Source organism: Budorcas taxicolor, chromosome 16, assembly GCF_023091745.1.
Source record: "Budorcas taxicolor isolate Tak-1 chromosome 16, Takin1.1, whole genome shotgun sequence".
In the NCBI taxonomy this organism is placed as follows: Eukaryota; Metazoa; Chordata; class Mammalia; order Artiodactyla; family Bovidae; genus Budorcas; species Budorcas taxicolor.
In genome coordinates, this window is record NC_068925.1 from 73,548,322 (window position 1) to 73,575,402 (window position 27,081).

The 27,081-nt window shown below is 49.9% G+C and overlaps 2 protein-coding genes across 2 annotated transcripts in view; one reads left to right on the top strand and one right to left on the bottom strand.

The window, feature by feature from the left end:
- KCNH1 (potassium voltage-gated channel subfamily H member 1) overlaps positions 1 to 1,840 on the top strand; it is a 421,111-nt gene extending 419,271 nt beyond the window's left edge. Inside the window, exon 11 of the mRNA XM_052653941.1 lies at positions 992 to 1,840. Coding sequence (XP_052509901.1) covers positions 992 to 1,840 — 849 coding nt within the window. The remainder of the gene's footprint in view (positions 1 to 991) is intronic.
- A 9,360-nt stretch (positions 1,841 to 11,200) lies between these two features.
- The window catches only part of HHAT (hedgehog acyltransferase), a 340,320-nt gene continuing 324,439 nt past the window's right edge, over positions 11,201 to 27,081 (bottom strand). The window contains exon 11 of the mRNA XM_052654045.1: positions 11,201 to 11,292. Coding sequence (XP_052510005.1) covers positions 11,201 to 11,292 — 92 coding nt within the window. The remainder of the gene's footprint in view (positions 11,293 to 27,081) is intronic.

The following is a 27,081-nucleotide window of genomic DNA, read 5'->3' on the forward strand; positions in this document are numbered from 1 at the left end:
AGTAGCCTCCGACTCTTTGCAACCCCATGAACCGCAGTACGCCAGGCCTCCCTGTCCATCACCAACTCCCAGAGTCTACCCAAACCCATGTCCATCGAGTTGGTGATGCCATCCAGCCATCTCATCCTCTGTTGTCCCCTTCTCCTCCTGCCCTCAATCTTTCCCAGCATCAGGGTCTTCCAGTGAGTCAGCTCTTCACATCAGGTGGCCCAAGTACTAGAGTTTCAGCTTCAAAATCAGTCCTACCAATGAACACCCAGGACTGGTCTTTAGGATGGACTGGTTGGCTCTCCTTGCAGTCCAAGGGACTCTTGAGAATCTTCTCTAGCACCACAGTTCAAAAGCATCAATTCTTTAGCACTCAGTTTTCTTTATGGTCCGACTCTCACATCTTGTACATGATTGCTAGAAAAACCACAGCTTTAGCCAGATGGACCTTTGTCAGCAGTGATGTCTCTACTTTTTAGTACGCTGTCTAGGTTAGTTATAGCTTTTCTTCCAAGGAGCAAGCATCTTTAAATTTCATGGCTGCAGTGATTTTGGAGCCCAAGAAAAGAAAGTCTGTCAGTGTTTTCATTGTTTCCCCATCTATTTGACATGAAGTGATGGAACTGGATGCTATGATCTTCATTTTTTTTTTTTTTGAATGTTGAGTTTTAAGCCAGCTTTTTCACTCTCCTCTTCACTTTCTGCCATAAGGGTGGTGTCATCTGCATATCTGAGGTTATTGATATTTCTCCCTGAAATCTTGATTCCACTTGTGCTTCATCCAGCCCGGCATTTCACATGATGTGCTCTGCTTATAAGTTAAATAAGCAGGGTGACAATATACAGTATTGACATACTCCTTTCCCAATTTGGAAGCAGTCCGTTGTTCCATGTCCGGTTCTAACTGTTGCTTCCTGGTCTGCATACAGGTTTCTCAGGAGGCAGGTCAGGTGGTCTGGCACCACAGCTGGCTTAACATGGCTTGTACTGTGTCTCCCCGCAGATCGTGTTCAGGAAGATCAGTGACGTGAAACGGGAGGAGGAGGAGCGCATGAAGCGGAAGAATGAGGCCCCCCTGATCTTGCCGCCCGACCACCCCGTCCGGCGGCTCTTCCAGAGGTTCCGCCAGCAGAAGGAGGCCAGGCTGGCCGCGGAGAGGGGCGGCCGGGACTTGGACGACCTGGACGTGGAGAAGGGCAGCGTCCTCACCGAGCACAGCCACCACGGCCTGGTGAAGGCCAGCGTCGTCACCGTCCGAGAGAGCCCTGCCACGCCCGTGGCCTTCCCGGCAGCCGCCCCGGCGGGCCTGGATCATGCCCGGCTGCAGGCGCCTGGGGCCGAGGGCCTGGGCCCCAAGGCCGGCGGGGCCGACTGCGCCAAGCGCAAGGGCTGGGCCCGCTTCAAGGATGCCTGCGGGAAAACCGAGGACTGGAGCAAGGTGTCCAAGGCCGAGTCCATGGAGACGCTCCCCGAGAGGACGAAGGCCGCCGGCGAGGCCACGCTCAAGAAGACGGACTCGTGCGACAGCGGCATCACCAAGAGCGACCTGCGTCTGGACAACGTGGGTGAGGCCAGAAGCCCCCAGGACCGGAGCCCCGTCTTGGCAGAGGTGAAACACTCCTTCTACCCCATCCCTGAGCAGACGCTGCAGGCTGCTGTCCTGGAGGTGAAGCACGAGCTCAAGGAGGACATCAAGGCCTTGAGCACCAAGATGACGAGCATTGAGAAACAGCTCTCTGAGATACTCAGGATATTAACTTCCAGAAGGTCCTCTCAGTCGCCTCAGGAGCTGTTTGAAATATCGAGGCCCCAGTCCCCAGAGTCAGAGAGAGACATTTTTGGCGCAAGCTGAGAGGTCTGTTGTTAAAAAAAAAAATGAAAGTCCAAGATGACAAAAACCTACCGTCCTGCCCTAGACACCGCCACACACACACACACACCTACATGACCAACAACTTTCAAAGTAGGCTTTTCCCAACAGAAAACGCAAGTGGGACCAGTCACTTCCGCTCGCTCTCTCTGGGGAGAGGCATGTGCCCCCACCCTGCAAGATGGGAGCTGCGTCTGAACTCTCCCTGCAGAATTTTGGAAGAGGGGGGCATGCCGTCTAAAGGGTATTTTCCTTCATTTTTAATTTTTTCTTACTGCCATGATATTTGTAACAACATGAAAACTACCAGGAAAGAAACAGCAGCCGCTGGGGATGGGTTGGGACAGCAGCAAGGACCCCTCGTGTGTACTAGCACACTGGGCTTCTCTGCCCAGATCCCCCCCCGAGACTGCGGTAGGCACAGGAAGTTCCGAGTGTTCCCTGTCCTTAGACAGCCTATGTCTGATGTCACCGTCTATTTTTGTACCGTCATCATTTGTAACAAGCTTGGGACAAGGGGAGCTGGAGGGAGGGCAGAGCCTCTTGACTTCCTGTCTCGAACATTTAAGGCTGAAAAGCAGCTGAGATAGCTTTGGGTGCCTCTTCTAGACTTAGAGCCGGGAATCTTCAGGTCTGTTTTCCCCAAAGAGATGAGCCAAGAGCTGGAGACTGGCTTTGGGGAGCTAGAGACTCTCTGGGCTGTGATCTGCAGCCCTTAGCTGCTAAGGGAGCGCAGAAGGGGAGGGCCCTGTGGGCTCCAGATGAATCTCTGGCCCGGCTCCATGCCACTGGCCACATCACACAGGCCCCTTGCTTCTTTTCTTTCTTGACCTCTTCCTAAGTGTTCCTGTGGCATTCCTCAGGGTACGGGGCATCAGCAGGAAGGGTGATGAGCCCGGATTTGCTTTATTAGCAAAACAGACACATAGACACTCACACACAAAACCTCAGTAAAATGATTGTAACAAGAGCAATGTTTATATGATGATTCTCACTGGGACTGCCCCTAGAGAAGTTTGTATTTTGTCCACTGCATGGGTTCATTTATAGGACACTTGGGAGCCGTGCTTGGCCTTATTTTAAAGCTAATCTTTTTATCTCATACGAAAGTCAGTAGGACTTGGAAAGAAACCAAGAGACTGCAGGTCTATGACTGTACTTGCTTCAGGAGAGGAGAGGGAAAGAGGCAGGTGTTTCCAGATTGTCTGTGTCAAGCGACAGAGAGGTGACTGTGGAGCTGTGGTCTACGAGGAAGGTCCGCGCTTAGAACGATGATCGTGGAGCCAGCTGTGGGCTATCCACGTCCCTGAACTATGATGCTCAGAGGACACTGCACTGCCTCACAGTCACCTGGGGTCACGTTTGTTCCCATGCTTGGGCTCCTTTCAGGGGCATCTGAGAAAGGAAAGAGGGATCATCAGGACCCTAAAAATTGATAAGCAAGTTTGGAAGTTCAGAAAACTCACCTTGGAGAGAGCGGAGTTAGGAGGGCAAGTGATCTGGACTGTGAGTGACCATGGGATCATCCAGGGCACTCACCTTTTGCACGTGTTGCCCTGTGGCAGTCCTGTGCGTTGCGGGCGTTGCTTTGCAGTAGAGACAGGCGAGGTCCCAGTGGTGATTTCCCTCAGTACTGAGGCGAACCTGCCAGGTCAGGACCTGCCCAAAGATGTTTAGTGTTTCTGAAAGCCGCCTGTCTGGGCCCACCTCCCCCTTCAGTCCTGCTCAGTGGCCACGGCCTGACCCAGGACTTGGACCTAAGTTGTCCCCGTGGAACGGGGCTGTCCTCACCCACTGCTGGTTTGGCACAGCCTGCCCGGGAGAGCAGAGACTGAGGTCCAGGTGAGGGTCCTTCCTCAGGGGCCACACACACTTGTCCAGCTTTTTCAGGTGGTTTACACGGGTGCCCCCAGGCTTCCTGAGCCTGAGACATTACTGGATTCAGCCTCATATGGCAGCAAACGGCGGGGGGCGGGGGGGGGGGGGGGAGTGAAATTCCCCAGGGCCGAGAGTCATGACTGTTAATGATTCTGGGTAAGCTGTGGGGCTTTCAGCCTCTTTTGAGAAGCTGCCAACTAGTCCTTGGGGCTGAGCCTGGAATCACATCTGCCAGCTGTCCCTGAAATGTTCCAGTTTGCCATTCCTTAAACATGCCTCCCAACCTGCTCCCCAAGTTTAGGACTTACCACTTGTAAGGCAGGGGAAAAGTGAAAGTGTTCGTCACTGAGTCACGCCCAACTCTGCAACCACATGGACTGTAGCCCACCAGGCTCCTCTGTCCATGGGATTCTTCAGACAAGAGTACTGGAGTGGGGTGCCATTGCCTTCTCCCAGGGATTGAACCTGGGTCTCCTGCATTGCAGGCAGATTCTTTACCATCTGAGCCAGCAGGGAAGGCAGGATGAGGGCCCTGGCAACACCAACACCCAGATTCAGAAGCCCCTGCCTAGGACCCGGTGGGCCCTTCCCTCCAGCTCTGCCTGAGGAGCAAGGATGCTCGTGTGTGAGGCTTTGAAGTCCAGACCTGATTGGAGAGAAAAATAATGCTTCATGAATACATTGCTTGATCAACTCCTAGGATTCAAACTGAGCTCATGGCGAGAAGCCTGGATCCACTCATCTGGGGGTCACAGGGCCCACAACCCATGCTCCTGGGGTTAACAGAGCAACACAGGCAGGGCTGTATATGCTTTTACTCTTCCCCATTTAAGGATTTGTGGGATTTTTGCTATAATGATTCTCTGAAAAAAAATTTTTTTTTAATGAGCCAAACCTTTACTTGTACTTTTATGACATGCACTTGGCCACAGGCTGCTTTGTGCTTACTACCTACCTTTGCCCAGATGCTGCTCTGGCTTCCCAAGCAAGGACCACAAGCTTCAGATACCACCAACTCAACCTTCCACTATAAACCATTATCTGGTGGCTGAAGAGAGATTAGGGAAAACAAAAGCTGTTTGGGTACTGGACCTGACCTTTAGAGTGTAGAAAAGTTATGCTGAGGGATGTGGACTAACCTGAGCTGTTTTTCTCCTTTTTGAGGGAAGGCAACGTGGTGTCTTCATACCATTGCCCAGGAATTGCTGGTTACCTAATCTTTTACATCATCAGTTCCTTACTTTGGATGTCATTCATAGGGAGGCCCTGTTTCCCAGGGAGTATCCTTGACATGTGTTGGAGAAGGAGGTTTTGTCTGTACCCCTCCCTCCCTGCTGACGGAGGTGAGGGGTGAGGGTTGAGTCTGTGATGATGGTCAACAAGATGGAATGCACATCTTGGCGGAGGGCATCGTCTCCAGCAATGAGTGTTGCTGTTCCATATACCCGCCAAGGCTTCTCCTCTGGGTAGGAGGAGATTCCTGTAGGAAGTAGCCGGACGCAGACATCTGGTTGAGAAGCCCTGGTCTGGCGCACAATCATTGTAGCTCCACCATCACCCATTCCCTCCCCTCCCTCACCTTCACATCCTCTGGCTTGATTGTTTCCAAGACTTTTCTTTATATTCCGGACCTCAGATTAAACCTGTGTGCGCAAGAGTTTGTAGCCAGTAGTCGGAAACCACTGGTTTCCAAAAATGCCACAGCCACATGGGCCCACGTGTTTCAGTGCTGTCTCCAGTTCTTGTTATCCAATCCCTGGGCTTGTTTTACCTTCAGCCTTCTAGATCATCCTAAGTGCTATGAGACACAGCGCGTCGTATGGCCAAACAGCAGGGCCCTTTCCTGGAATCCTTTTTCAGCCAGCTCAGAGTAAAAACGCCCTCCATCACGCCACCATCCAGCGACCTGCCTCTCCTGGATCGGTAAGTGGAAGGTGAAAGTGTTAAGCCAGCTGTTAAACTTTGCACCCAAGCCTGGGTGGGGAGGAAATGAATGCCTTAGGAGCCCCAGGCAGGTGTAGGAAGGAGCCTCAGAAACCCTTGCTGCGTTCACCACCAGATGGCACAGGCACCCTCCGGGGACTGTCAGGAGCTCTAGCGGCCATTCGAGTTGATGTGCGTTTGATGAACAGACTGTAGAGTGTTTTGCCCTACAGATGTTTAGCCTTAAGACCTTTGAATGGAACTCCAACCATGATGGCGCTGCCAACACTCTTTCCCTCTCCCCCTCCTCACGTAGTGTTGCTTAAAGAGGAGACCCCCAAGGGCCTGCTTAGGCCCCCGCACGGCCTCTCCTCTGTCTCTCTGTCACTGCACTGCCTTCTCGCTCGCGTCAATAAAAATGACCTTCACCAGCTCTTGTGCCCTCTAACTGGATGAGATTTCAGTGTCCCCCCAGCACGAACCACAGACATCAGAGACAGCACCCGGGGTGTTCATGTTGAGATGTTTCAACTGACTGACTGTGCCTCCAGCTTAACTTTGTTTCAAATGAAACTTCATTCTCACATGAGCCTATCGGACTTATTCTGGAACCTCTAGAACTGGACCTGACGACCCCACAGGTGCCAGACCGGTGGGTGCCCTCCCTCAATACTCGCCAGGAAGCGTTTCTTGGAGCCACTGTCTTTTTATCTGTGACTTCAGAGTCAGCCAACGGATCCCCTAGTCATTCAAGGAGATGTTCATGGATCTTGTATCAGGATATGAACTGCTTTTATATGAAGAAAGATGCAACCCCCCTGCCCCCCCATGAATGTATTCTCACTATTCAGACACTGTGTGTGTGCATCCGTCGGAGACTGTCCCACATTTCGCCAGTCCTTTGAGGACACTTCTGCTCACGAGCGGTTCGTCATTTTGGGACTCCTCCTTGTATTAACACTCTTGCCATTGAGTCCTGCCAAATCCTCCACTGGGTTTCTCTTCTTCCTTTGTATCTGTCATTTAGTCCAAAGAAGCATGAATCAACAGAAGTGCAAATGAGCTGATACTATTTTTGTGGTCAGCTGAGGACGCTGCCAAAACTCCGCTGTCTGACTGCAACCCGGGGACGTGAAGAGGAATGGGTGGCCCCACCACTGATATTCCCTTCTCCACATTTTTAAATAAGCACAAGTGATATTTGTAAAAAGAAAAAAAAAGTTTAATTTTATTTATTATGGTAAATAAACTATTTTATAATGATCATACATGACTGCTTTTGCCTTTCCTTGTATAAACTTCCAGGCACTGAATTAGGGGTTCAGACCTAAGATAAAAGAACTAGGTGGTACTTTCATAGACCTTTTCAAAAGCCTGGGGACCTCTAATTTGGACAGCACCTATGACTGTGGTTTTTGGAGAATTTTAAAATTCTAGAGACACCAAGATTGTGTGCCAGAGTTCTGCACAGTGAGAGAATGGTTGTGAAGGTGCTTTGACATATGATCTTGAAATAGTGCTATCAATGCTATGAGACATGCAGAGATGCCTTCCAAACCTGGCATCGCTGGGCAGTTGTGATACAGCACATTGACTAAACACAGAGCTGAAGCTGACCTCCCACCTAGATCTGAACGCTTCAATCCTGAACAATTTGGATTGCAATCTGTATGTTCATGCTTTGCTGCCTTTTAAAACATACTGTCAAAAACCAAGTCTTTCTGGAAAGACTCAGTGCCAACAATACGAGTTCTGACCTGTGCTTTCTTCACTGATGGTCTCAGAAGCGATGGAGGTAGAAAACTGCGTGTCCCTACGGTAGTGCTGTACCCCGGCACCGATGCAGCTCTGCTGTGGTTGTAACAGATACCACCTCCTGCTCACAGCACAATCCTCCACAACACTGCCAGCAGGAGTCCTTATTTCATACCAATGGATCGCATTTCACAAATGGTGCTTCTCTACTGATAGATGGTAGAACTTACCTCAGGGATGAGGAATTTGTGATCCACAAGCCACATTCAGGCCTCTGCTTGATTTCATCGGGCTGCAGTATAAATCTAGTATTCTTAGTGACTTTCTCTACATGCCCTTTTTTTTGTTTTTTTTTAACACTATAAGAAAGCATAATAAAACTAAGGGTGATGGCTTTTTTAAAGTTCCAAATGACTGATGCTCATTTCAAAAGTTTCACCTAGTAAAGCACTAAATATTGTTTTTCACTATTGAGGTGCTCTAAAGAGTACATCTTTCTCTGTGAATATGGTTTTTATAATTAGTCACAAGGACTAAGTAACACAGAGCCAAGATGTTACATTTTGGATGCCAAATGGGTTTCAATTAAAAAAAAAAAAAGGAATTTTGCTGGCTTGTTCCAAAAATATAACAATTTCAATGAAAGAAAGGCTTCAGAGAGGCATCTCAACACACACTGAGAAAGGACAGCACCATTGAGATAATCTGGCTTCTCAGTAGTTGGCCTTTCTATATAGATGTTCTGGGACATTTGCTAGAAAAGAAATTCATTATATTTATTTCATATACTGCTTAGTCAATCATTATATTAGTTTAAATAAAGAAGCAATGAGTAGGCTCTTTCTCTAAGGGGAAACTCCCTCCCACTAAATTACCATTCTCCCAATATATAGATTATACCATATTACATATGACTGATTTATTTTCTAAGTCTACAGTCTTTACTATTAAGAACAAAGGGCTTCTGCTGTCTCTTTTCAAATAAATTAATCTGAGGAAACAATGAAATAATTTTCTATCTTCTTGCACGGTCCCAGGAATTCATCAAGATGACCAATATTTGGCTGTCCTTCCAACGTGTTCCTGGCCTCCTTGGAAATCATCATGGCAATCATGCCTGGAGCGAGTCAGAGGATCCTGGGGCTAGAAGTGACCTTGGGACCTGTCCCTGTCCCATGCTTGAAGTTGCCCCGGGCTGATAAGTAGGGAAAGTGACATGTCAGATGTCCTTTAGCTGGGACTGCTCTGTCTGCTCAGACACCTCAGGAGTCCTTCATTTAAAGCAGCTCCAAGAATTTGAGTTCATATGCATGGAAACAGACATTATCATTTTCATATTACAGTGGGAGAAAAGCAAGAGGTTAAGGTTAAGATAACAGTAGTCCTGGATGGTTATTCACATATTGGTTAATTAGGCCTCAAATATACAGCTAAACACAATAATCATGTACTCATTCCTGAGAACCACTCAATCATACAATAGCTGAAAGAAATTCAGGATTATTACTTTCAAATATATTCACTTATTCTTCCAGTATAGCTTAATGAGTAAATAAGCCTATTTGTTTTTATAAAAATGTCATCTCCAAAGAGTTGAAAATATTTTGCATTACTTATATTTATAAGGGCTTCCCTGTAGCTCAAATGGTAAAGAATCTGCCTGCAATGCAGGAGACCCGGGTTCGAATCCTGGGAGAAGGCAATGGCAACCCACTGCAGTACTCTTGCCTGGAGAATCCCACGGACGGAGGAGCCTCGTGGGCTACAGTTCGTGGGGTGACAAAAAATTGGACACAACTGAGCGACTAAACACATAGATATACACTGTTTATATATTTATATATACACATATATTAGGCGTGTGTGTGCGTGTGCTCAGGTGTGTCTGACTCTTTGCAACCCCAGGCAATGTAGCCTGCCAGGCTCCTCTGTCCATGGGATTCTCCAGGCAAGAACACTGGAGCGGGTTGCCATGCCCTCCTCCAGAGGACTTTCCTGACCCAGGGGTTGAACACACATCTCTTAGCATCTCCTGCACTGGCAGAAGGATCCTTTACCACTTTGCCACCTGGGAACCCCATACATTAGACATTTCCCTGCAATTATCTTCACATGATCTTGTTCCTCTATAAACTTCAGCTAAAAGACCTCTGGCTGATTACAAATCTTGAATTTGTGTTAAGAGTCCCTGAAGTTTTACTGTATTCATCTGACTGCTCACCCTTCCTCAACCTCATCTCCTCCTGAAAACTTCCAAGCACAAGGACTTGCCAGCCTGTGTCTCCTCCTCCTTTATCAGGCCAGCTGCCAAGGCCACTGTTGCCCTGGTCTGCCTGCCCCCCTCCAGCCTCTGCCCTTTGCTGCAGCTAACACAGAGTGTGCCTACCCTCTGCCACCCACATCGGGTCCCCTCCCCACTCGCCTCCAAGCCGAGTGGCCGGGAAGAAAGGACGCCAGCAAACTGATGGGTCCTGCACTCCGCAAGTTTAAATCTCATTGAGCTAATAACCGCAGCCAGGACACAAGGATAATACCAAATGACTAACGGGAGACGGTGGGGACAGACCAGGTCCGCATGCACCCTCTACTCAATGACAATTAATTCATGTGCTTGAGATGTTGTTCTGTTCTCCCATAATTGGGTACACTATGGATTCAAATTTTAAAGCTGCTTCACTTACCCTCTACCCCCTCAGAAAATAAAAAAATTTTTTTAAAAAAAGCAAAGCCAAATGGAAGTATTCTGAATTATCTACCACTTGAGGCCATTAGCAGCCTGTTAGCATCCTTCCAGAAGAGTGAATAATTCAGAATTAAGTAAGTGTGTTTCAACTTTAAACATTTTCTTCAAAAAATATTCAAGACAATTTTACAAAAATATGAAGTATCTGTATGGTAGAAAGGGCTCCATTTTATTGGAAACAAAACAAACAACATCAACCGCTGAGTGTAAACCACTGAGTCTGACCCACTCAGGGGGAGAGGGCTGCTGGGACTTGCATGGAGAGAGGAGAGACCACAGGAAGTCCTCTTTACCCTCTTTGCCTTGCCCCATAGCACCTGTCTGTCATACACTATTCCGTGTTTGTTTTCTTTTTTTTAAATTACACTTCTTTACTAGGAAATAATTAACTGTCAGGTAGAGGAACTCCTCTGTTTATACTTTCCTGCAAATCTAGGGAACAAGCAGCCAAATGGCGATCACCCTGATGAATGATGAACTCAAGTAGCAGCCCTCCTTGGGTACTGATGTATATATTCGATCTCCTTGGACCCAGTAGTCGGCAACACAGCTGTGGCTTTGCCACCCCCCTGCCGAGGAGCTGAATGTGATGTGACCCTCAGAGCTGACTCTACAAACTGCACTGCAGGAAGCAGGCAAGGGGTCACTTAAATGCCACTCACCCAACATGTTTCAGAAACACTGCCCAGTGGAAGACAGGCCTATCACTAATCAGAATTTATATGCCTCAATCAAGAAACGTCTATTGCATCTAATTCTTGGTAAAGGAGAAAGAACCTGAGGTCTGGACCACAACATCACCGTCTACAGCTAGGCAAGACGTTTTACTGCTTGGGGTCCAGCTTACTCTATAGGCAAAGGAGGAGGCTGGGAAGAGGATCTCTAAGTTCCCAAAGTTACGAGAGCTCAAGTTTCCAGTCCTGGAGTGAGGTGACTTCAACAAAAGATGAGCAGGTCCCCTGGAGGTTACCTTGAGGTCCGAGGTGAGGGTGGAGCACGTGCCCTGGAAACCAGTGACTAGGGCAGACCTGGGCCCGGCGCCGTCAGTTACCAGAGTAAGTGTGGGCCCAGGCAATGCCCACGTGCGCGTAGCAGTACAGGCATCCCAGGACAGACAGGGTCACACACGGCCAGCCTGCAGGAGGGCGGCAGACGGGAGAGCGGTCAGACATGCCTGGGGCAGGACCTCCCACTGGTGCAGACCGTCCCCACCAGAGAAGGCAGCCTAAGAAGCAGCATGGGCCTCGGCGTAGGCATTAAGACACACGTCTCCTAGATCACCTCATGGTGTTCAAACTGGAACAGCAGCAAGTGGACCCCTACATCCCCACTGGGGTCATCCACCAGCAAGTGGACCCCTACATGCCCACCGGGGTCATCATAAAATGAGGGGAGCCCTATCACACACGCACACTATGTTAAGAAACAGGACAAGCTTTTGAAGAATACATATGTAGAAGACTAAAGCATTTAATAACCAAAAAAGATGAAAAGTCCACGAGACTCACAGTAAATCGCAAAATATACGTTGACCATTGAATCGCACACCATCCACAAGCACACAGAAGCCCAGGACAACCAGGTACTTTTTTCAGCCTCAAGATGGACCCATCTTGCTTGGAGGCCCTCCGGTCTGTCACCACCGTGGCTCAGACCCAGATGTCAGGGGACCTGTTACATCTGGTCCTCAGTAACCTCAGGGAGCAGGAAGAGGCGGTGGGGGTGGGCCTTCAGGTACAGAAGGCAGCCCCGGACTCAGCTGTGTGTAGGGCGAGGCATCAGCAAGTGTTTGGTAAACACGGGAGCCAGAGACTGGCTGCGGAGGCAGGAGAACAAAGCGGTTTCACTTACACAAAGCTGGGCTGTGGCGACTGATGCACAGCTGTGCTTGGCCCTATGGCTGTCAGGGGACATACGCGTGGAAGCTTCTGCCCAGCACACACAGGTGTAGGGAGCCCTGACCAGAGGTGCATTCAGTCTGGACCACCGCTGGGCCCTGAAAATGCCCCCTTGTGTCTACTGCATGCCAGGCAGAGAGGCAGCGAGATGGCCGCAGTCCGCTCGGAGACCCCAGCACCATCTCAGCTTCTCCATCCACACAATGGGAGGCCCAACATACAGGAAAGCATGTGGAATCAAAGAAGATCACAGGCTTGGTAGCATTTTTAAGAAGTGTTTCAGAAAGGCAAAGGATTTCCTGGGAACTCTCTTATGTCCACACAGCTCACTGGTCTTTTTATCACACACGTGTGCCTACAGCCAGTCACCCCAGTGTGTGCCAGATGGCTGCCAAGAACCCATTCTCCTTTCCTGACCTCAGAAGTTTAGATCGGTGATGACAAGGCAAAGACGGATTCCACAAGTCGCCCTTCCACCGCGTTCAACCAACACATGACGGGCATCTGCTGTGGGCCTGGCCCTGTTCTAGACGTAAACGTCTTCCTCTGTGCTCACCTGAAGGAACGAGGTCTTCACCTGCAGCAGCTGCTAACCAAGCAGGTCTGGCCCAAGTGTACGGGGCGTGCTAGGGGCAGAGCGCCCCCTTTGTCAGAGCTCAGATAAGCACAGGATCATAAAACTGAAAAGAACCTGGGGTGGGTGGCCATCTGGCGACATGCCAAGGGCTGCTATGCCACATGGTCATCCGGACTTGTCAACCGTGAGTGGAAAAAGTGGCATCGAAAAGGGCTCTGTCCCGCCAAGTGAGCACTGACACCATCCCGCAGTCCTCTCGCCCCCCCGCCTTTCCCAGTAAGTAGTCTTCTTCCGTGTTGTCCCTTTTCACCCGGCTTTCCAATCCTGTGTGTCCGGAAGACTCCCTTATCCCCACATCCTCAAACACATGCACGCGCGCGCACACACACTCTCTCTCTGTTGACTGGTGGGCTGTACTGTACTGCTCAAAGGAAAAGATCCTACACTAAGGCCCCTGCACACACTGTACATTCAGAGCTAGGCCCCCAGAATCAATGTGTGCAGCTGCCTGGTGGGCTTTTGATACCTGGACTTAACAACAAGTGAACAGTGAGTCAGCACTGAAGATGTTATGAATAGGATGTCAGATGATGGTTGCAAAAGAGTGGGGGATAGTGAATAGGCCAGATTATTTAAGTTACAGCTACATGCATACACGTAGGATGTATAGCACAACAGATTCAATGAAGAGGACCAAGGCAGGGGTGTAACAGGAGTTAACAGGATGTGGGTGGCTGTATCCTGAGATTGCTCACAGGATACTGGCAGGTTGCATAATAACTACAGCTAACGAGGGATAGGACACAGAGGGGAACGGCTGTAGCTAACAGAAAGTGAGCCGTGCAATTTCACTTGAGGTTATTAAGGCTGAGCCATTCTCTGAGCAATTACATCAGTATGAAGGACTGAAAAGGCAGAGGCTCGGGATACGGAAGGAAAAGACCATTATCATGCAGGGCTATGGGAAGTCAAAGGATATGTCTAATTGGTTTTCTGGAACGGAAAGGGATAATCAGCAAGTCCAAGGCAAAACTTTGTTTAAAAAGTAACATTGTAGAATGGTGCAGCCACTATGGAAAAAGAGTATGGAGGTTCCCCAAAGAGTCAAGCACAGAATTACTACACACATGCCCCAAAGAATTCAAAGCAAGAACTAGAAGACAGAGTCCTACACCCAAGTTCACAGCAGCACTGCTCACAAGAGCACAAGGGTAGACGCAACCCAGCGTCTACCGCGCGATGAATGGGTGTACAAAGTGCGGTCTGTATCCATAGTGGAATATTAATCAGCTGTAAAAAGGGAATTCTGACACTGGCTACGACATGGATGAACCGTGAAGACGTGCTAAATGAAATAAGCCAGGCACAAAGGGACAAATATGGCAAGATTTCCACCCATCTGAGGTACCTAGAGTCGTCCAGTCGACAAAGACAGGTAACACAATGGTGGTTGCCAGGGGTTGAGAGGAGAGGGGAGTTAGTGTTAAATGGTCACAGGGTTTTAGTTTTGCAAGGGTAAAACTGTTCTGAATATGGATGGTGGCCGCATAACAATGTGGGTGTGAACTGTAGCCTAAAAATTACTAAAATGGTAACTTTCATGTTATATATTATTTACCACAATAAAAAATGTATCCTGAGTGAAAGAAGACCTCAACAAAATAATACACGCCATATTATTCTATTTGTGTGAAATGCAAACTGATTTGTAGTAACAAAAACCATGTCGGTGGTCGCCTGGGGCTGGAGCAGAGGGAGAATCAGACCACAAAGGGGCTCTAGGAATCTCTGGGGATAATAAAGATGTTGAGCATCTTGATTATGGGACTGCTTTTCAGTGTATATACAACTGGAAAATACATTAAATGGATATATTTTATTGTGCAGAAATTACTTCTCAATGAAGTTTTGCCATTCTAAAGGTGTTTTGGGAACATCAGCAAATCACAGACTTGCAGCACTATGCTGCAATGTCCTAGGCTATCTATGCCCAAGGTATTCAAATTCAAATAGTAGGAAGAGGCAGTTCATTTTTACACGATGCTGAGTCTTTAGTCCCTCACCTCCCTGGGAGCAGAACAACTTGCCGCGTGTGGGACTGAACACTGGGCTGCCCTAATCATTCTTTCTTCTACTGGACCCTCTGAGAAAGATGACCAGAGAAACTCTCTTATCCATGCAGATTCATTCAGCTGCTGAATCAGCACAAATCCCTATCCCTATCCTGGGGAAGAAACCAATCCTTCCTAATGGGAGAGGAGTTAGCTGAGCTGCTGAATGAGCTATCACTCACCCCATCAAAGGCTCGCTCTGCTGTCAAGGTCGGGCAACGCTGCTGAGCCTGTGGCCGCCATCTTGGCTCTAACAAGGTCTTCTCAAAGCCCACACCCCACTGCTGACCAATATGAACAAACTGCAGCAATGCTTTCTTCTCATCCTTCCTTCCAGTCAATCAGAACCCTAGTCTCTGTCCACACGTGAGTAGTTTACAAAGAATATGCAATCTGCTATACAGTTTACAAAGAATACACAAACTTGGTGAATTCGCACAACGCTATGAGATAGAAATTACTCACTTATACCAATATTCTTGCTTGAAGCTCTATTGCCTCAAAAGGGTCCAGAGACCACAACCCAACCCAGGTGGTCTGGTTGAATCCTGCTTGGAGAACAGTTTGAAGGACCTGAGTCTGTCCTTTAGCTTTACCTACAATTATCTATCAGTTCAGTTCAGTTCAGTCAGCCATGAAATTAAAAGACACTTGCTCCTTGGAAGAAAGGCTATGACCAACCTAGACAGCATATTAAAAAGCAGAGACATTACTCTGCCAACAAAGGTCTAGTCAAAGCTCTGTTTTTTCCAGTAGTCATGTATGGATGTGAGAGTTGGACCATAAAGAAAGCTGAGTACAGAAGAATTGATGCTTTTGAACTGTGGTGTTAGAGAAGACTCCTGAGAGTCCTTTGGACAACAAGGAGATCCAACCAGTCCATCCTAAAGGAAATCAGTCCTGAATATTCATTGGAAGGACTGATGTTGAAGCTGAAACTCCAATACTTTGGCCACCTGATGCAAAGAACTGACTCACTGGAAAAGACCCTGATGCTGGGAAAGATTGAAGGCAGGAGGAGAAGGGGACGACAGAGGAGATAGTTGGACGGCATTACTGATTCAATGGACGAGTTTGAGCAAGCTCCAGGAATTGGTGATGGACAGGGAGGCCCGGCGTGCAGCAGTCCATGAGGTTGCAAAGAGTCGGACCTGACTGAGCGACTGAACTGGACAGAGCTTCCTCCCTCCATCTACTCAGGCAAGTTCTCTAGCCAGAGGCTCTGACACCCTGCTGCCTGATGCCCCTCCTGCTCACCCAGTGCTCAGTCATTACCTTGCTGGTTCTCCTGAGGAGTCAGGAACATTGTGATCCTCTCTGCTTGGCTCTTGGGTCCCTACAGCTGGACAGATAAACTCTCACTTTCTGGCCCCATGAAGCAGCAGTGTCACCCACTGACTCTCAGCCATTCTAAGACAGGGAAAAGACGAGTTTCCCATCTTGAGTGCCGTCATGCTACAAAGGAAGATGGCTCTCACTTCCCAGACAAGCTTGCCTTGGCCCGAGCCCAGAACACAAATGTGGTGGTCCCGATCAGCAAGGATCACCAACATATCCATCCGCATCCCTGGGATGCAGGTTCACATTCAACATCCCACATCACCATCCCAGATGTGAGACTGAGGGTTTCCCGCCTCCACAGAGGGCCTTTGTGAGTGGGCAGGCTTGGAGGATACCCAAAAGAGAAATGAAATGCAGAGGTGACTCTCAGAGATGCTGCAGAAGAGTCACAGGATGCGGTGACTGATGGATTTTGAGGCCAAAGAAAATATTCCCTCTCACTGACCCTGCCCACTGCCTCAGACAGCACCCTCGGGACTGACGCCAGTTGGTGTGTGTTACAGAGACTGTGTACCGTATGCTAACGGACGGAAGGGCTACTCTACTAGACAGTAAAAGGCCCGGTCCCAGGGTCCCCTCAGGACCTGTTCTCTGCTGTAACACTGAAAGGGGGGAAAGCTGGTTCTGTCGGGGACACCAGGAACTGCCCTAACACTTGGCCACCATCTGTTTTTCTTTTTAATTGGAGGATAATTTCTTTGTAATGTTGTATTAGTTTCTGCCATACAACACTGTGAAATCAGCTGTAAGTATACATACATGCCCCGGCTCTTGAGCCTCCCTCCCACCTCCGCATCCCACCCCTCTGGGTCATCACAGAGCGCCAGGCTGAGCTCCCTGTCATAAAGCAGCTTCCCACTGGCTATCTGCTTTACACACGGTAGGTAGTGTGTATATTTCAGTGAGGCTCTCTCAGTTCATCCCACCCTCCGCTTCCCTCACTGTGTCCTCAAGTCTGTTTTTTACGTCTGTGTCTCTGTTCCTGCCCTGCAAACAGGCTCATCGGTACCATTTTCCTAGATTCCATATATATGTGTTAATAAACAATACTTGTTTTTCTCTGACTTACTTCACTCTGTGTAACAGGCTCTAGGCTCGTCCACCTCAGTTCAACTGCCTCAAATTCGGTCACCATCTCTTTGAGCTGACTGGCTTGCACCTGTGCTTTTCCATCTAGTAGGTACTGTGAACCCCAGCCCCATACCCTGTGTGTTTATGTGTGTGTACACATATATATGTATTGGTCTGCCTTGGTGCCATTTTCTACTCTGAGAACAGAGGAGGCTGAGTGCTTTCTTTTCCTTTGAGAACGAGCTCGTACATCAGGCTGGTTCCCCGGGGCTGGCTCAGGATCTGAGAAGCAGCAGGGCACTCTGTACCATTGTACTGGCTTCAGCCACCGTCATTTCATTAATTATTCAGAGGGACTTTATGTGCTGTCTTCATTAAAACAGCCCGCTCCTGACAGCACTTGATGTTTAACAATACTCAGATCTGACTGGGGAGAAATAATAAGGGGTTTCGGTAGCTTTATTTCCGGTAGCCCCGGCCTAGAGAGATTGTGGAGCAGTCCATCAAATGGTCCTGCACTTTCAGACCTTCCTTCACAGCTCAATTTAGAGCTTTCATCTGATAAATCTACAGGGCAGGAGCCTTTCCCTGCCCACGGGCTACCTTACTGAACGACACCCAGCAGGACCACAGCTGCCCAGGCTTCCAAGCCTGTAAACTGCCAGGTCTGATTTCAAACCCATGGGAATACGGACAGGAGGTCTGAAGAACAGGCTCTTGCTACTCCAGGGCTAGAGGAACCATTTCTTACCTTCATGTAATTTACAAACTTGGGCCTCAAACCTAGCTTTTGAGGCCTCGGTGTTTTTCCAAAAAAAAAAAACAAAACACAACAAAACACTTAACTGCTTCTTTCACACCCTCTCATGAAAAAGAATGACATGGTTCTAATTTGTTCAAAGCTGACATGTGAAAGCCTAGGGCTGGTTCTCAAACAGGAGCCACACTGTAACCACCAGGAGGGCGTGTTAGAATGCACGGTCCCGTCCCTCAGAGGTCGTGATCCAGGACACCTGGGCAGGCCTGAGATCTGCGTTTCTCCCAGGATCCCTGGTGATGTGGATGCTGCTGGTCCAAGGGCCAGCCTCCAGGCCCCCTGTTCCGGGGGACTCTGCAGAGGACCCAGCGGTGGTTCACACACTGAGCAAGGGGACAGATGAGCACTGAGTGTTTAAAGGTCACCAGGGCCTTTGCGGGAGGCATGCCACATCCTCACAACCACCCTCTCAAGGAGGAATTATTAGCCCCACTTCATGGAAAGGGAAACCAAGGCTCAGAGGGGCAGAGCAACTTTCTCAAGGTCTGAAAGCTAAGGGGTCACCAAGTGGCACTTGGAGCCTGGGGCTCTGTGGCTCCAGGTGTGCTCGGCCGCCTGCGCTCCGAAGCGGTGAAGGGCCTCAGACCACGTGGAGGGGAGGCTCACATGGAGCCCTGCTTCCTGGCCTGGTGCCTTTAACTCTTCTGCCTCCAAATCTCATTTCATCCCCTCTACTCATGGTGCTAAGAAAACAGGAAGCAGGAAGAAGCAGGCTCGTATTTTCAGGCATCACGGTCACTAAGCTGCTTGGTCACCGCCTCTCCCGGGGCTCCTCAGTCTCTCCATCTGTGTAATGGGGGGAATAAGCCTGGAGGAACATGTTTGCATGCCTTGTCACAGCAACTGTTAATTCAGACCGGGGCCACTGAGGCGCATGCTCCCAGTGCCTGGATGGTCTTTTGTTAACATAGAGCCGCAGGTATTTGATCCTGGTCATGGGCTGAGCCTCCACAGGGCACCCAGCAGGGAGACAGAGAGGAAGGAAGGGGCAACTCTGACCGCCCTGGGGTCCTTCCTGCCGTCCCGAGCAAGAGTCGTTTGCTGGGTGCGCTGTGCACACTTTAACTGGCACAGACAGCAGTCCTTAACAAATCACGCTGTTCACACTCAGTATCACATCCTGATGAAGCCAACCTGCGCTGTGGTTTGCATCCTGCCCACCTCCCAGCCCAGGCCCCGCGGGCGGGCACTTCATGAAGCACTCGCTTCCATAAAGCAGAATCATTTCACGTGAAATTGAGCAAGTGGGGAGAACAAACCGGAGCCGCTTCTTATCCTGACAGTGCAGGTGGAAAGAGGTGCCAAGAAAACACACATGTTCTCTCTCCAGAACCAGATGAGTGGGGGCCCGCCTGCCAGAAGCCCGTCCCTGCTGCCGCTGCCAGGATCTCCACTCCGGCCGCCAGGGCCAGAGGCTGCCCGGTCGGACCACACTCCCTAGCTGCCTCTCTTCCTTAATGTGTTCCTTTCTTTTTTAATTTAAACAGCCTATTTCGGGCTACTGTTTATCCTTGACTCACAACCATGCTATGTAACACAGTGGAGACAGCTCAGCAAATGCACTCCTGGAAGCTGCCTCCCAAAAACAAAGGGATGGGGACAGTAAGGGGCAGGCTCCCTGCCACCAGGCCCAGAAAACCACTCACCCACGCGGGCAGTTTTTAAGACGGTTTGACAGTCTTTCTTTTTTTGACCGTGGCATCGCATGTGGCATCTTAGTTCTGCAACCAGGGGCCAAACCTGCGCGTCCTACAGTGGAAGTGCAGAGTCTTAGCCATGGGACCATCAGGGAAGCCCCCAGACCGCCCCCCCAGCCCGGGCATTTATGAAGTGCTGACTGTGTGCGCAGCATTTAGACAGGCGGCCTGGACATGTGTCACACAGAGCTTCATCTGAGGCCCGTGAAAATAGGCTCACAGAGGCTAAAAGCACACTCAGGGCCCCCAACTCCCCACCTACCCTCGAGATTTGGCTCTACGGCTCCCGCTCTGGGAAACACAGAGGACAGAGACAAGAGTCTCAACACCTGGATCACCAGGACAATGGGCTGACGCGAGTAAGCTGACATGGCGCTAGGATGGAGACAGCTGAGCTTAGACGGTTTTGTTTTTCCTTCTCATCCAAATATGCACACACGGGACAGTGGCGGTCTGGAAACCGCGGCACGGGGTGGCAGCCTGTCACTGTTCTCTGGAATCACAGAGACTCTGGAGAAGAGAAGAGAAGCACCTGCAAAATGGGCTAGCTTTGGAAGCAGGATGGGGGTGGGCGGTGGGCAGAGAAGGGCCACTCTGCAGGCAGAGAAGCTCGCCGGCAGCTGAAGCCCTTCATCCCGGGACGCGCTCAGGACCCTCTGTGCATCCCCGTCCCGGGAAGGCAGCAAAGGCAGGACAGACTGCAAGGAGATGCCTCTTCCGGACGGGAGGAGGCGCAAGTCTGAGACCATGAACCGGTTCCTTTCCTCCCAGGTCCCTGGGACCAGGGCGCCCATAGTTAGAACAGTCACTGAATAAACATACATGGGTGCCTGAGTCCTTATGAGTACTCAGTCACAAGACTCTCAGATCCCTAATCAAAAATGACACTTGTTGCAAAATCCCCAATCAAGAAACCCTAGGTATGCACATCTGGCCTCTATTTCCCCCGCCGTGGGCCATGCAGCCAATGGACAGAAGTGCCCACAGCTGAAGCATCATCTCCACTTGTGTGTGTGTGTCCAGGAGAAGGGGCGCCTGGCAGGGACTGGCTGAGAACACCTAGACGTTAACAAAGGACAGTGGGTCAGGAAGGCCGCCCCAGTCATCCTGCTTCCTGCTTCCTGTCACTACGAAAGGAATGTACCAGGGGAGCTAGAAAGGGAGAGAAGACACGGCACCTCCACCACATGCACCTCTGAAAGGGTGATGTCAGCACATCTCTCTGACATGTTCTTTTCCTAAAGCTGTTGCTAGGTAAATGACTCCAAATTACTTCGATTTCTCAGCAAAGAACGCAATGATACAACCAAGCTCCTGGCGGAGACAGCAGCGTCTCTCCCGGAGTTCTCGGACGCCACCGCAGGTTAGACATGCCAGCCACCCCAGGGGAAGGGGAGGAACTGTTCCTGCCTGGCAGAGCCAGTTCTGTTCTCACCTCACTGCTCCCACTCACTGTGGGCTGTGCTCATCTCCACACTGAGGGAGGGATCCAACTGAGCGCAGGGGGTGCCGTGGAGCCAAGAGCTTGTCTGCACACCGTCCTGAGTGGCTGCTGCTTCTCATCCCAGGGCCATGCCTGCTCCCCCTGCCTGGTCAGAGGCAGGCTGGCTGTGCCTCGGGCGCTGTTGGTGGCCAGGATGCAGTTTCTCTCTATGGGTTCTGAGCCCACGGATCTGGTCTCATTGTGTGTGCGTGCTCAATTGTGTCCAACTCTTTGTGACCCTATGAACTATAGCCCACACCAGGCTCTGCTGTCCATGGGACTTTCCATATAGGATACTGGACTGGGTTGCCATTTCCTTCTCCAGGGGAATCTTCGCCAACCCAGGGATTGAACCTGCATCTCCTGCATTGCAGGTGGATTCTTTACCACTTAAGCCATCGTCTCTAATGCTGACTTTAACCACTGGAACTGCCTCTTGCCTTCTTCAAAAGGGACTGACATATGTGCACTACTATGGATGAAGCCGAGAGCTAGCAGGAAGCTACTGTAAGGCCTCAGGGCTAAGCTTAGTGCTCTGTGATGACCTAAAGAGGGGAGGATGGAGGTGGTGGGAGGGAGGCCCAAGAGAGAGCAGATATATGTATACATGCAAATGATTCACGAGGTTGTACAACAGAAACTAATGTAACATTGTAAAGCACCTGTATCAACTTTTTTCTAAAGGAACTGACAGAAGCCCAAAGCACGAAACAGCTCCAAGATGAGCTCGGAAACGATGCAGCCGCAATATTCATAAACGGTATTTGGGAAAGGCATTGCCGCCACCAGGGTGCTGGTGTGAGGAGGGCTGTGGGGAAAAGAGGCGAGATGGGTGCCCAAGCTCTGGGCCTGCGCTGTTGGTGGCGGGGTCGACGGTTCCACACCTGGCCAGCTGGCTTGGGGCGGGGGCGGGCGACAGCCTGCTCACCCTGCAGGAACACGGAGCACCTGGGCAGTCCCGACAGCAAGTGAAGACGGCCCTAGGAATGGCCAGCTACGGTCTGAGGGAGCCCAGGGCTCCCCTCTGCTAAAGAAGCATCAGCGCTTCCAAGGGACAGGGCAAGAGCTCTTAGGTCGCTGTTCCAAGGAGGGAAAAGACACACAGAAAGATCCCATAGGGCCCCTCCCGTCAAACCCACACACCCTGGCGACCCGGGGCGCTGCTGACGGTGGGCAGAGAGGCATCGAGCAGCCCCACCCACACACGGCTGCTCTTCCTTTGCGGGGGTGCAAGGCCACCGGAGTGCAAGGCCACGTCCTGCGGGAGCGTGGGGGAAGTGCAGTAGCCCTGGTCACTGCTGCCGTCACCTCAGGCCACGTGGCCACCAGGGGCTGGCGGGGGAGATGAGCGTTCAGCCTGAGAGTAAGAGAAAGCACCCATGTGTGAATGTCGACTCAGGCAAGGCGGACCCATTCTAGGCACCATATTTTACAAAAGACACTGTCATGCAGAAGCCACTTCAAGGAGGGTCTGGAAGGGCTCCTCAGGGTAGGCATGCTAATAAGTTAAAGTTTAGCCCGGAAAAAGGCCACAGGGCCACATACAGAATTAATTAGATTTGTCCTAAGTCACCCCAGAAGACAGAACTGGAGCCAAGAGATGGAAGTTAGGGGCAGATTTTTGGCTACGACCCAAAGGAGCCTGTAACAGTTACACACTCCCCTCCCTGGATTCCCATCCCTGATAGCATTCAGAGGGTGGTGCCTTGGATGGGAGATGAAACCAGATGACCGCCCCCTTCAAGGCCCCTTCCAGTCCTTAGAGATTGTTACTGTTCAGTCACTCAGTCGTGTCCAACTCTTTGCGACCCCATGGACTGCAGCACACCAGGCGTCCCTGTCCATCACCATCTCCCGGAGTTTGGCCAAGCTCAAGTTCATTGCATCAATGACGCCATTCAATCATCTCATCCTCTGACACCCTCTTCTCCTTCTGCCCTCAATCTTTCCCAGAATCAGGGACTTTTCCAATGAGTTAGCTGTTCGCATCAGATGACCAAAATACTGGAGCTTCAGCTTCAGTATCAGTCCTTTTAGTTAATATTCACGGTTTATCACCCTTAAGATTGACTGCTTTGACTTCCTTGCAGTCCAAGGGGCTTTTAGGAGTCTTCTCCAGCACCACAGTTTAAGGGCATCAATTCTTTGGCATTCTGCCTTCTTTACGGTCCGGCTCTGACAACCATACGTGACCTCTGGGAAGACCATAGCCTTTACTATGCAGATCTTTGTCAGCAGACGAACGTCTCTGCTTTCCAACACACTGTCTAGGTTTGTCATTTTTCTCCTGCCAAATGGTCCATGCCAAAACTGAATTGCTTACATTCTTGGTAGGTGAAGATGGAGAAGCTGTATACAGTCAGCAAAAACAAGACCGGGAGCTGACTGTGGTTCAGATCATCAGCTTCTCCTAGCAAAATTCAGGCTTAAAGTAAAGAAAACCAGGAAAAACAACAGGCCAGCCAATCAATTCCCAGATGGTTTCACAGTGGAGGTAACGAATAGATTGACGGGACTAGATCTAGTTAACGGTGTGCCTGAAGAGCTATGGACAGAGACCCGCAATATTGTACAGGAGGCGGCAAACAAAACCATCCCAGAGGAAAAGAAAAGCAAGAAGGCAGAGCGGCTGTCTGAGGAGGCTCTACCAATAGTGGAAGAATGAAGAGAAGTGAAAAGCAAGAGAGAGAGGGAAACATACATCCAATTAAATGCAGAATTCCAAAAAACAGCTAGAAGAGACAAGAAGGCCTTCTTCAACGAGCAATGCTTAATAATAGAAGGAAACAACGAAAGGGGAATGACTAGAGATCTCTTCAGGAAAGCTGGAAACATCAAGGGAGCATTTCACCCAACGATGGGCACAATAAGGGATAAAAACGGTAAGAGGCCTAGTAGACGCTGAAGAGATCAAGAAGAGATGGTAACAATACACGGAAGAACTGTATGCAAAAGGTCTTAAGGAAACGGATCACTACGATGGTGTGGTTAGTTACCCAGATCCAGACATTCTGGAGTGTGAAATCAGGTGGGCCTTAAGAAGCACCGCTGTTAATAAAGCTAGTGGATGAGATGAAATTCCCACAGAACTACTCAAATGCCTATAGGATGATGCCACCAAGGTTTTGCACTCAGTACGTCAGCAACTCTGGAAGACCCAGCAGCAGCCACTGGACTGGAAAAGGTCAATCCTCATCCTAATCCCCAAGAAGGGTAGTAACAAAGAACGTGCTAAACCACCAGACAATTGCACTCGTCTCCTATGCTAGTAAGGCCATGCTTACAATCTTACATGCTAGACAGGCTTCAGCATTATGCGAACCAAGAACTTGCAGATGTCCAAGCAGGGTTTAAAAAAGGAAGAGGAACTAGAGATCAAATTGACAACATTCATTGGATTACAGAGAAATCAAGGGAATTTCAGAAAAACACCTATCTCTGTTTCATCGACTACACTGAAGCCTTTGACTATGTGGATCATGACAAACTCTGGAAAGCTCTTAGAGAGATGGGAACACCACACCATCTTACCTGTCTCCTGAGAAACCTGTATGCAGGTCAAGAAGCAACAGTTCGAACCCTGTATGGAATAACTGATTGGTTAAAGATCGAGAAAGGAGTAAGATGGGGCTGTTTGCTGTCACTCAGTTTGTTTAACCTATATGCTGAGCATATCGTGAGCAATGCTGGGCTGGATGACTTACAAGCTGGAATCAAGATAGGCGGGGGAAACATCAACAGCCTCAGTTATGCGGATGATACCTAATGGCAGAAAGTGAAGAGGAGCTAAAGAGCCTCTTGATGACAGTGAAGGAGGAGAGTGAAAGAGCCAGCTTAAGACTACATATTAAAAAAAAAACAAAACTAAGATCATGGCATCCAGTCCCATTATTGCATGGCAAACAGAAGTGTTAAAGATGGAAACAGTGATAGATTTCCTCTTCTTGGGCTCCAAAATCACTGCGGACAGTGACTGCAGCCATGAAATCAGAAGACAATTGCTTCTTGGCAGGAATCGTAGAGATTACAGCCTTGTAAAATTCAACTCTTCAAATCCTCTTCCCCTCCCCCTGCCCCAGGAAAGGTACAGGCAAAAACTGAAGTTAGACTGAAAGGCCCCCGCAGTCAGGAGTGGGGAGGGAAGGGTACCCTGTCTGGGCTGGGACAGAAGTCTGGAAACATCACCAGATGCAGGAGATTCTTAGTGAGGGGCTTACGAAGGTATTTATTTACCTGACATATAAAGTGACTCACACAAATCCGCTGTCCTTGTTTTACGGGTAGCAGAGGAACGTAGTCTGAGAAAGCTCCGCTCAGAACTTTTTAATGAATGGCAAAGGTTAAGCCCTACTATCAGAACTTTATAAAAAAGAGATAATTGATATAAACAAAGAAAAATAAAGTGACTCAGACTCTTTTCATTACAGAGAACATTTTGTGCCTTAAAGATGCCATTCTCGAAGAACACTGTGTTCCCCTCAGGCTACCGACTCTGGCCAATGGCCCTGAGGTGGGGGTCTGCCTGGAACCACAGGCCAGCACTGCCCGGCTCCAAGCCCAGGGTGGGATGTGACCCTCATGACCAAGGGTCTCTTCTGGCACCCCACTCACCTGGGCAGCCCGGATGTACCCGAGCCCATGCAAGCCTTGGCAGGGAGCAAACCTTCAGCAGACTCACGGGGGATGCTCCCAGGTCAAGTTCTTTTCCTCCCCTGCCCAGCCGCTCAGAATCGCACAGCTGAAACCAGTGTTTTAGGGGGCGCAGAAGACAGGACAGGGCTCTGCTGATGGGGAGCCGAGGAGGAACAAGGCAAGGGCAGCCTGGATCTCTCCGGGATGTTAGGAATTAACAAATAGTTAGCTGTAGTCCCTGATAGCTCAGCTGGTAAAGAATCGGCCTGCAATGCAGGAGACCCCGGGTTGATTCCTGGGTTAGGAAGATCCGCTGGAGAAGGGGTACGCTACCCACTCCAGGATTCTGGCCTGGAGAATTCCATGGACTGTATAGTCTATGAGGTCACAAAGAGTTGGACACAACTAAGCGGCTTTCACTCAGCTGCAGTCACTAATTAGATTTGTGCACCCTTCCCCGCTGAGTCCTCTGGGCTTCCTGCTTAGCCAGCAGGAGGGGTGGGAGGCTGGGCTCCTTCGGGGAAACTCACCCCACTGTTTATACTCTTCCCGGTAGTCTTTCCACGGGATTAGTTGTTGGCCTCCAGGGAAGAGATCTCAGCTGCCGTGCTTTCTGACGCGGTTCTGTTTGTGACCTCGGAGCGCACTATTACACTCCAGACTCCTTGCCGAGTTCCCAGCTGCATCCACGGTGTGGGTCAGCTCAGGGCGTGGAACCAGCCCGCCAGGCACTTTCTCGGATTCCTCTACAGGGACAGGGCGGCGTCTGCAAGGGTCAGCTCTACGGCGTGGATCTGGACTTCCCTCCATCTGACCCATCATATTCATCCAGTCCTTCCGAACTTGTGTCCCAGCCACGGAGTTGGTGATGCAAGAGGGGACTGTGATGGTCCCCTCTCCGGGTCTCCCATGATACCCCTGGGTTGGAGGTCTGAGTTATAATGCTGGCATCTTTCACTGCAGGGCCTCCACCTCCCTCCCCTAGGGGGCTGCCCTGGGTCCCATTTGGGAAGATTTGGCTCCATCCTTACTGTAAGGGCTGGGAAGGATCTGATCATAAACTACTCATCCTTGAGACTCATCACTCGATACTTATGGAGCTCTTACTACATACACACTGGGTGATGCCAGAGATGCTGGAGACATTAAAAGGCTGACTTATGGTTACAGAGACAGGAATTCCGTGTATAAAGATGTCATGAACACAAGGTGTTTCCCAATGTGGAAGATGTTTCTGTGAGCTGGATGTCATGTTGAGGGCTGGGTAAAATGGCAGGGGACTGGCCTCTGTGCTCAG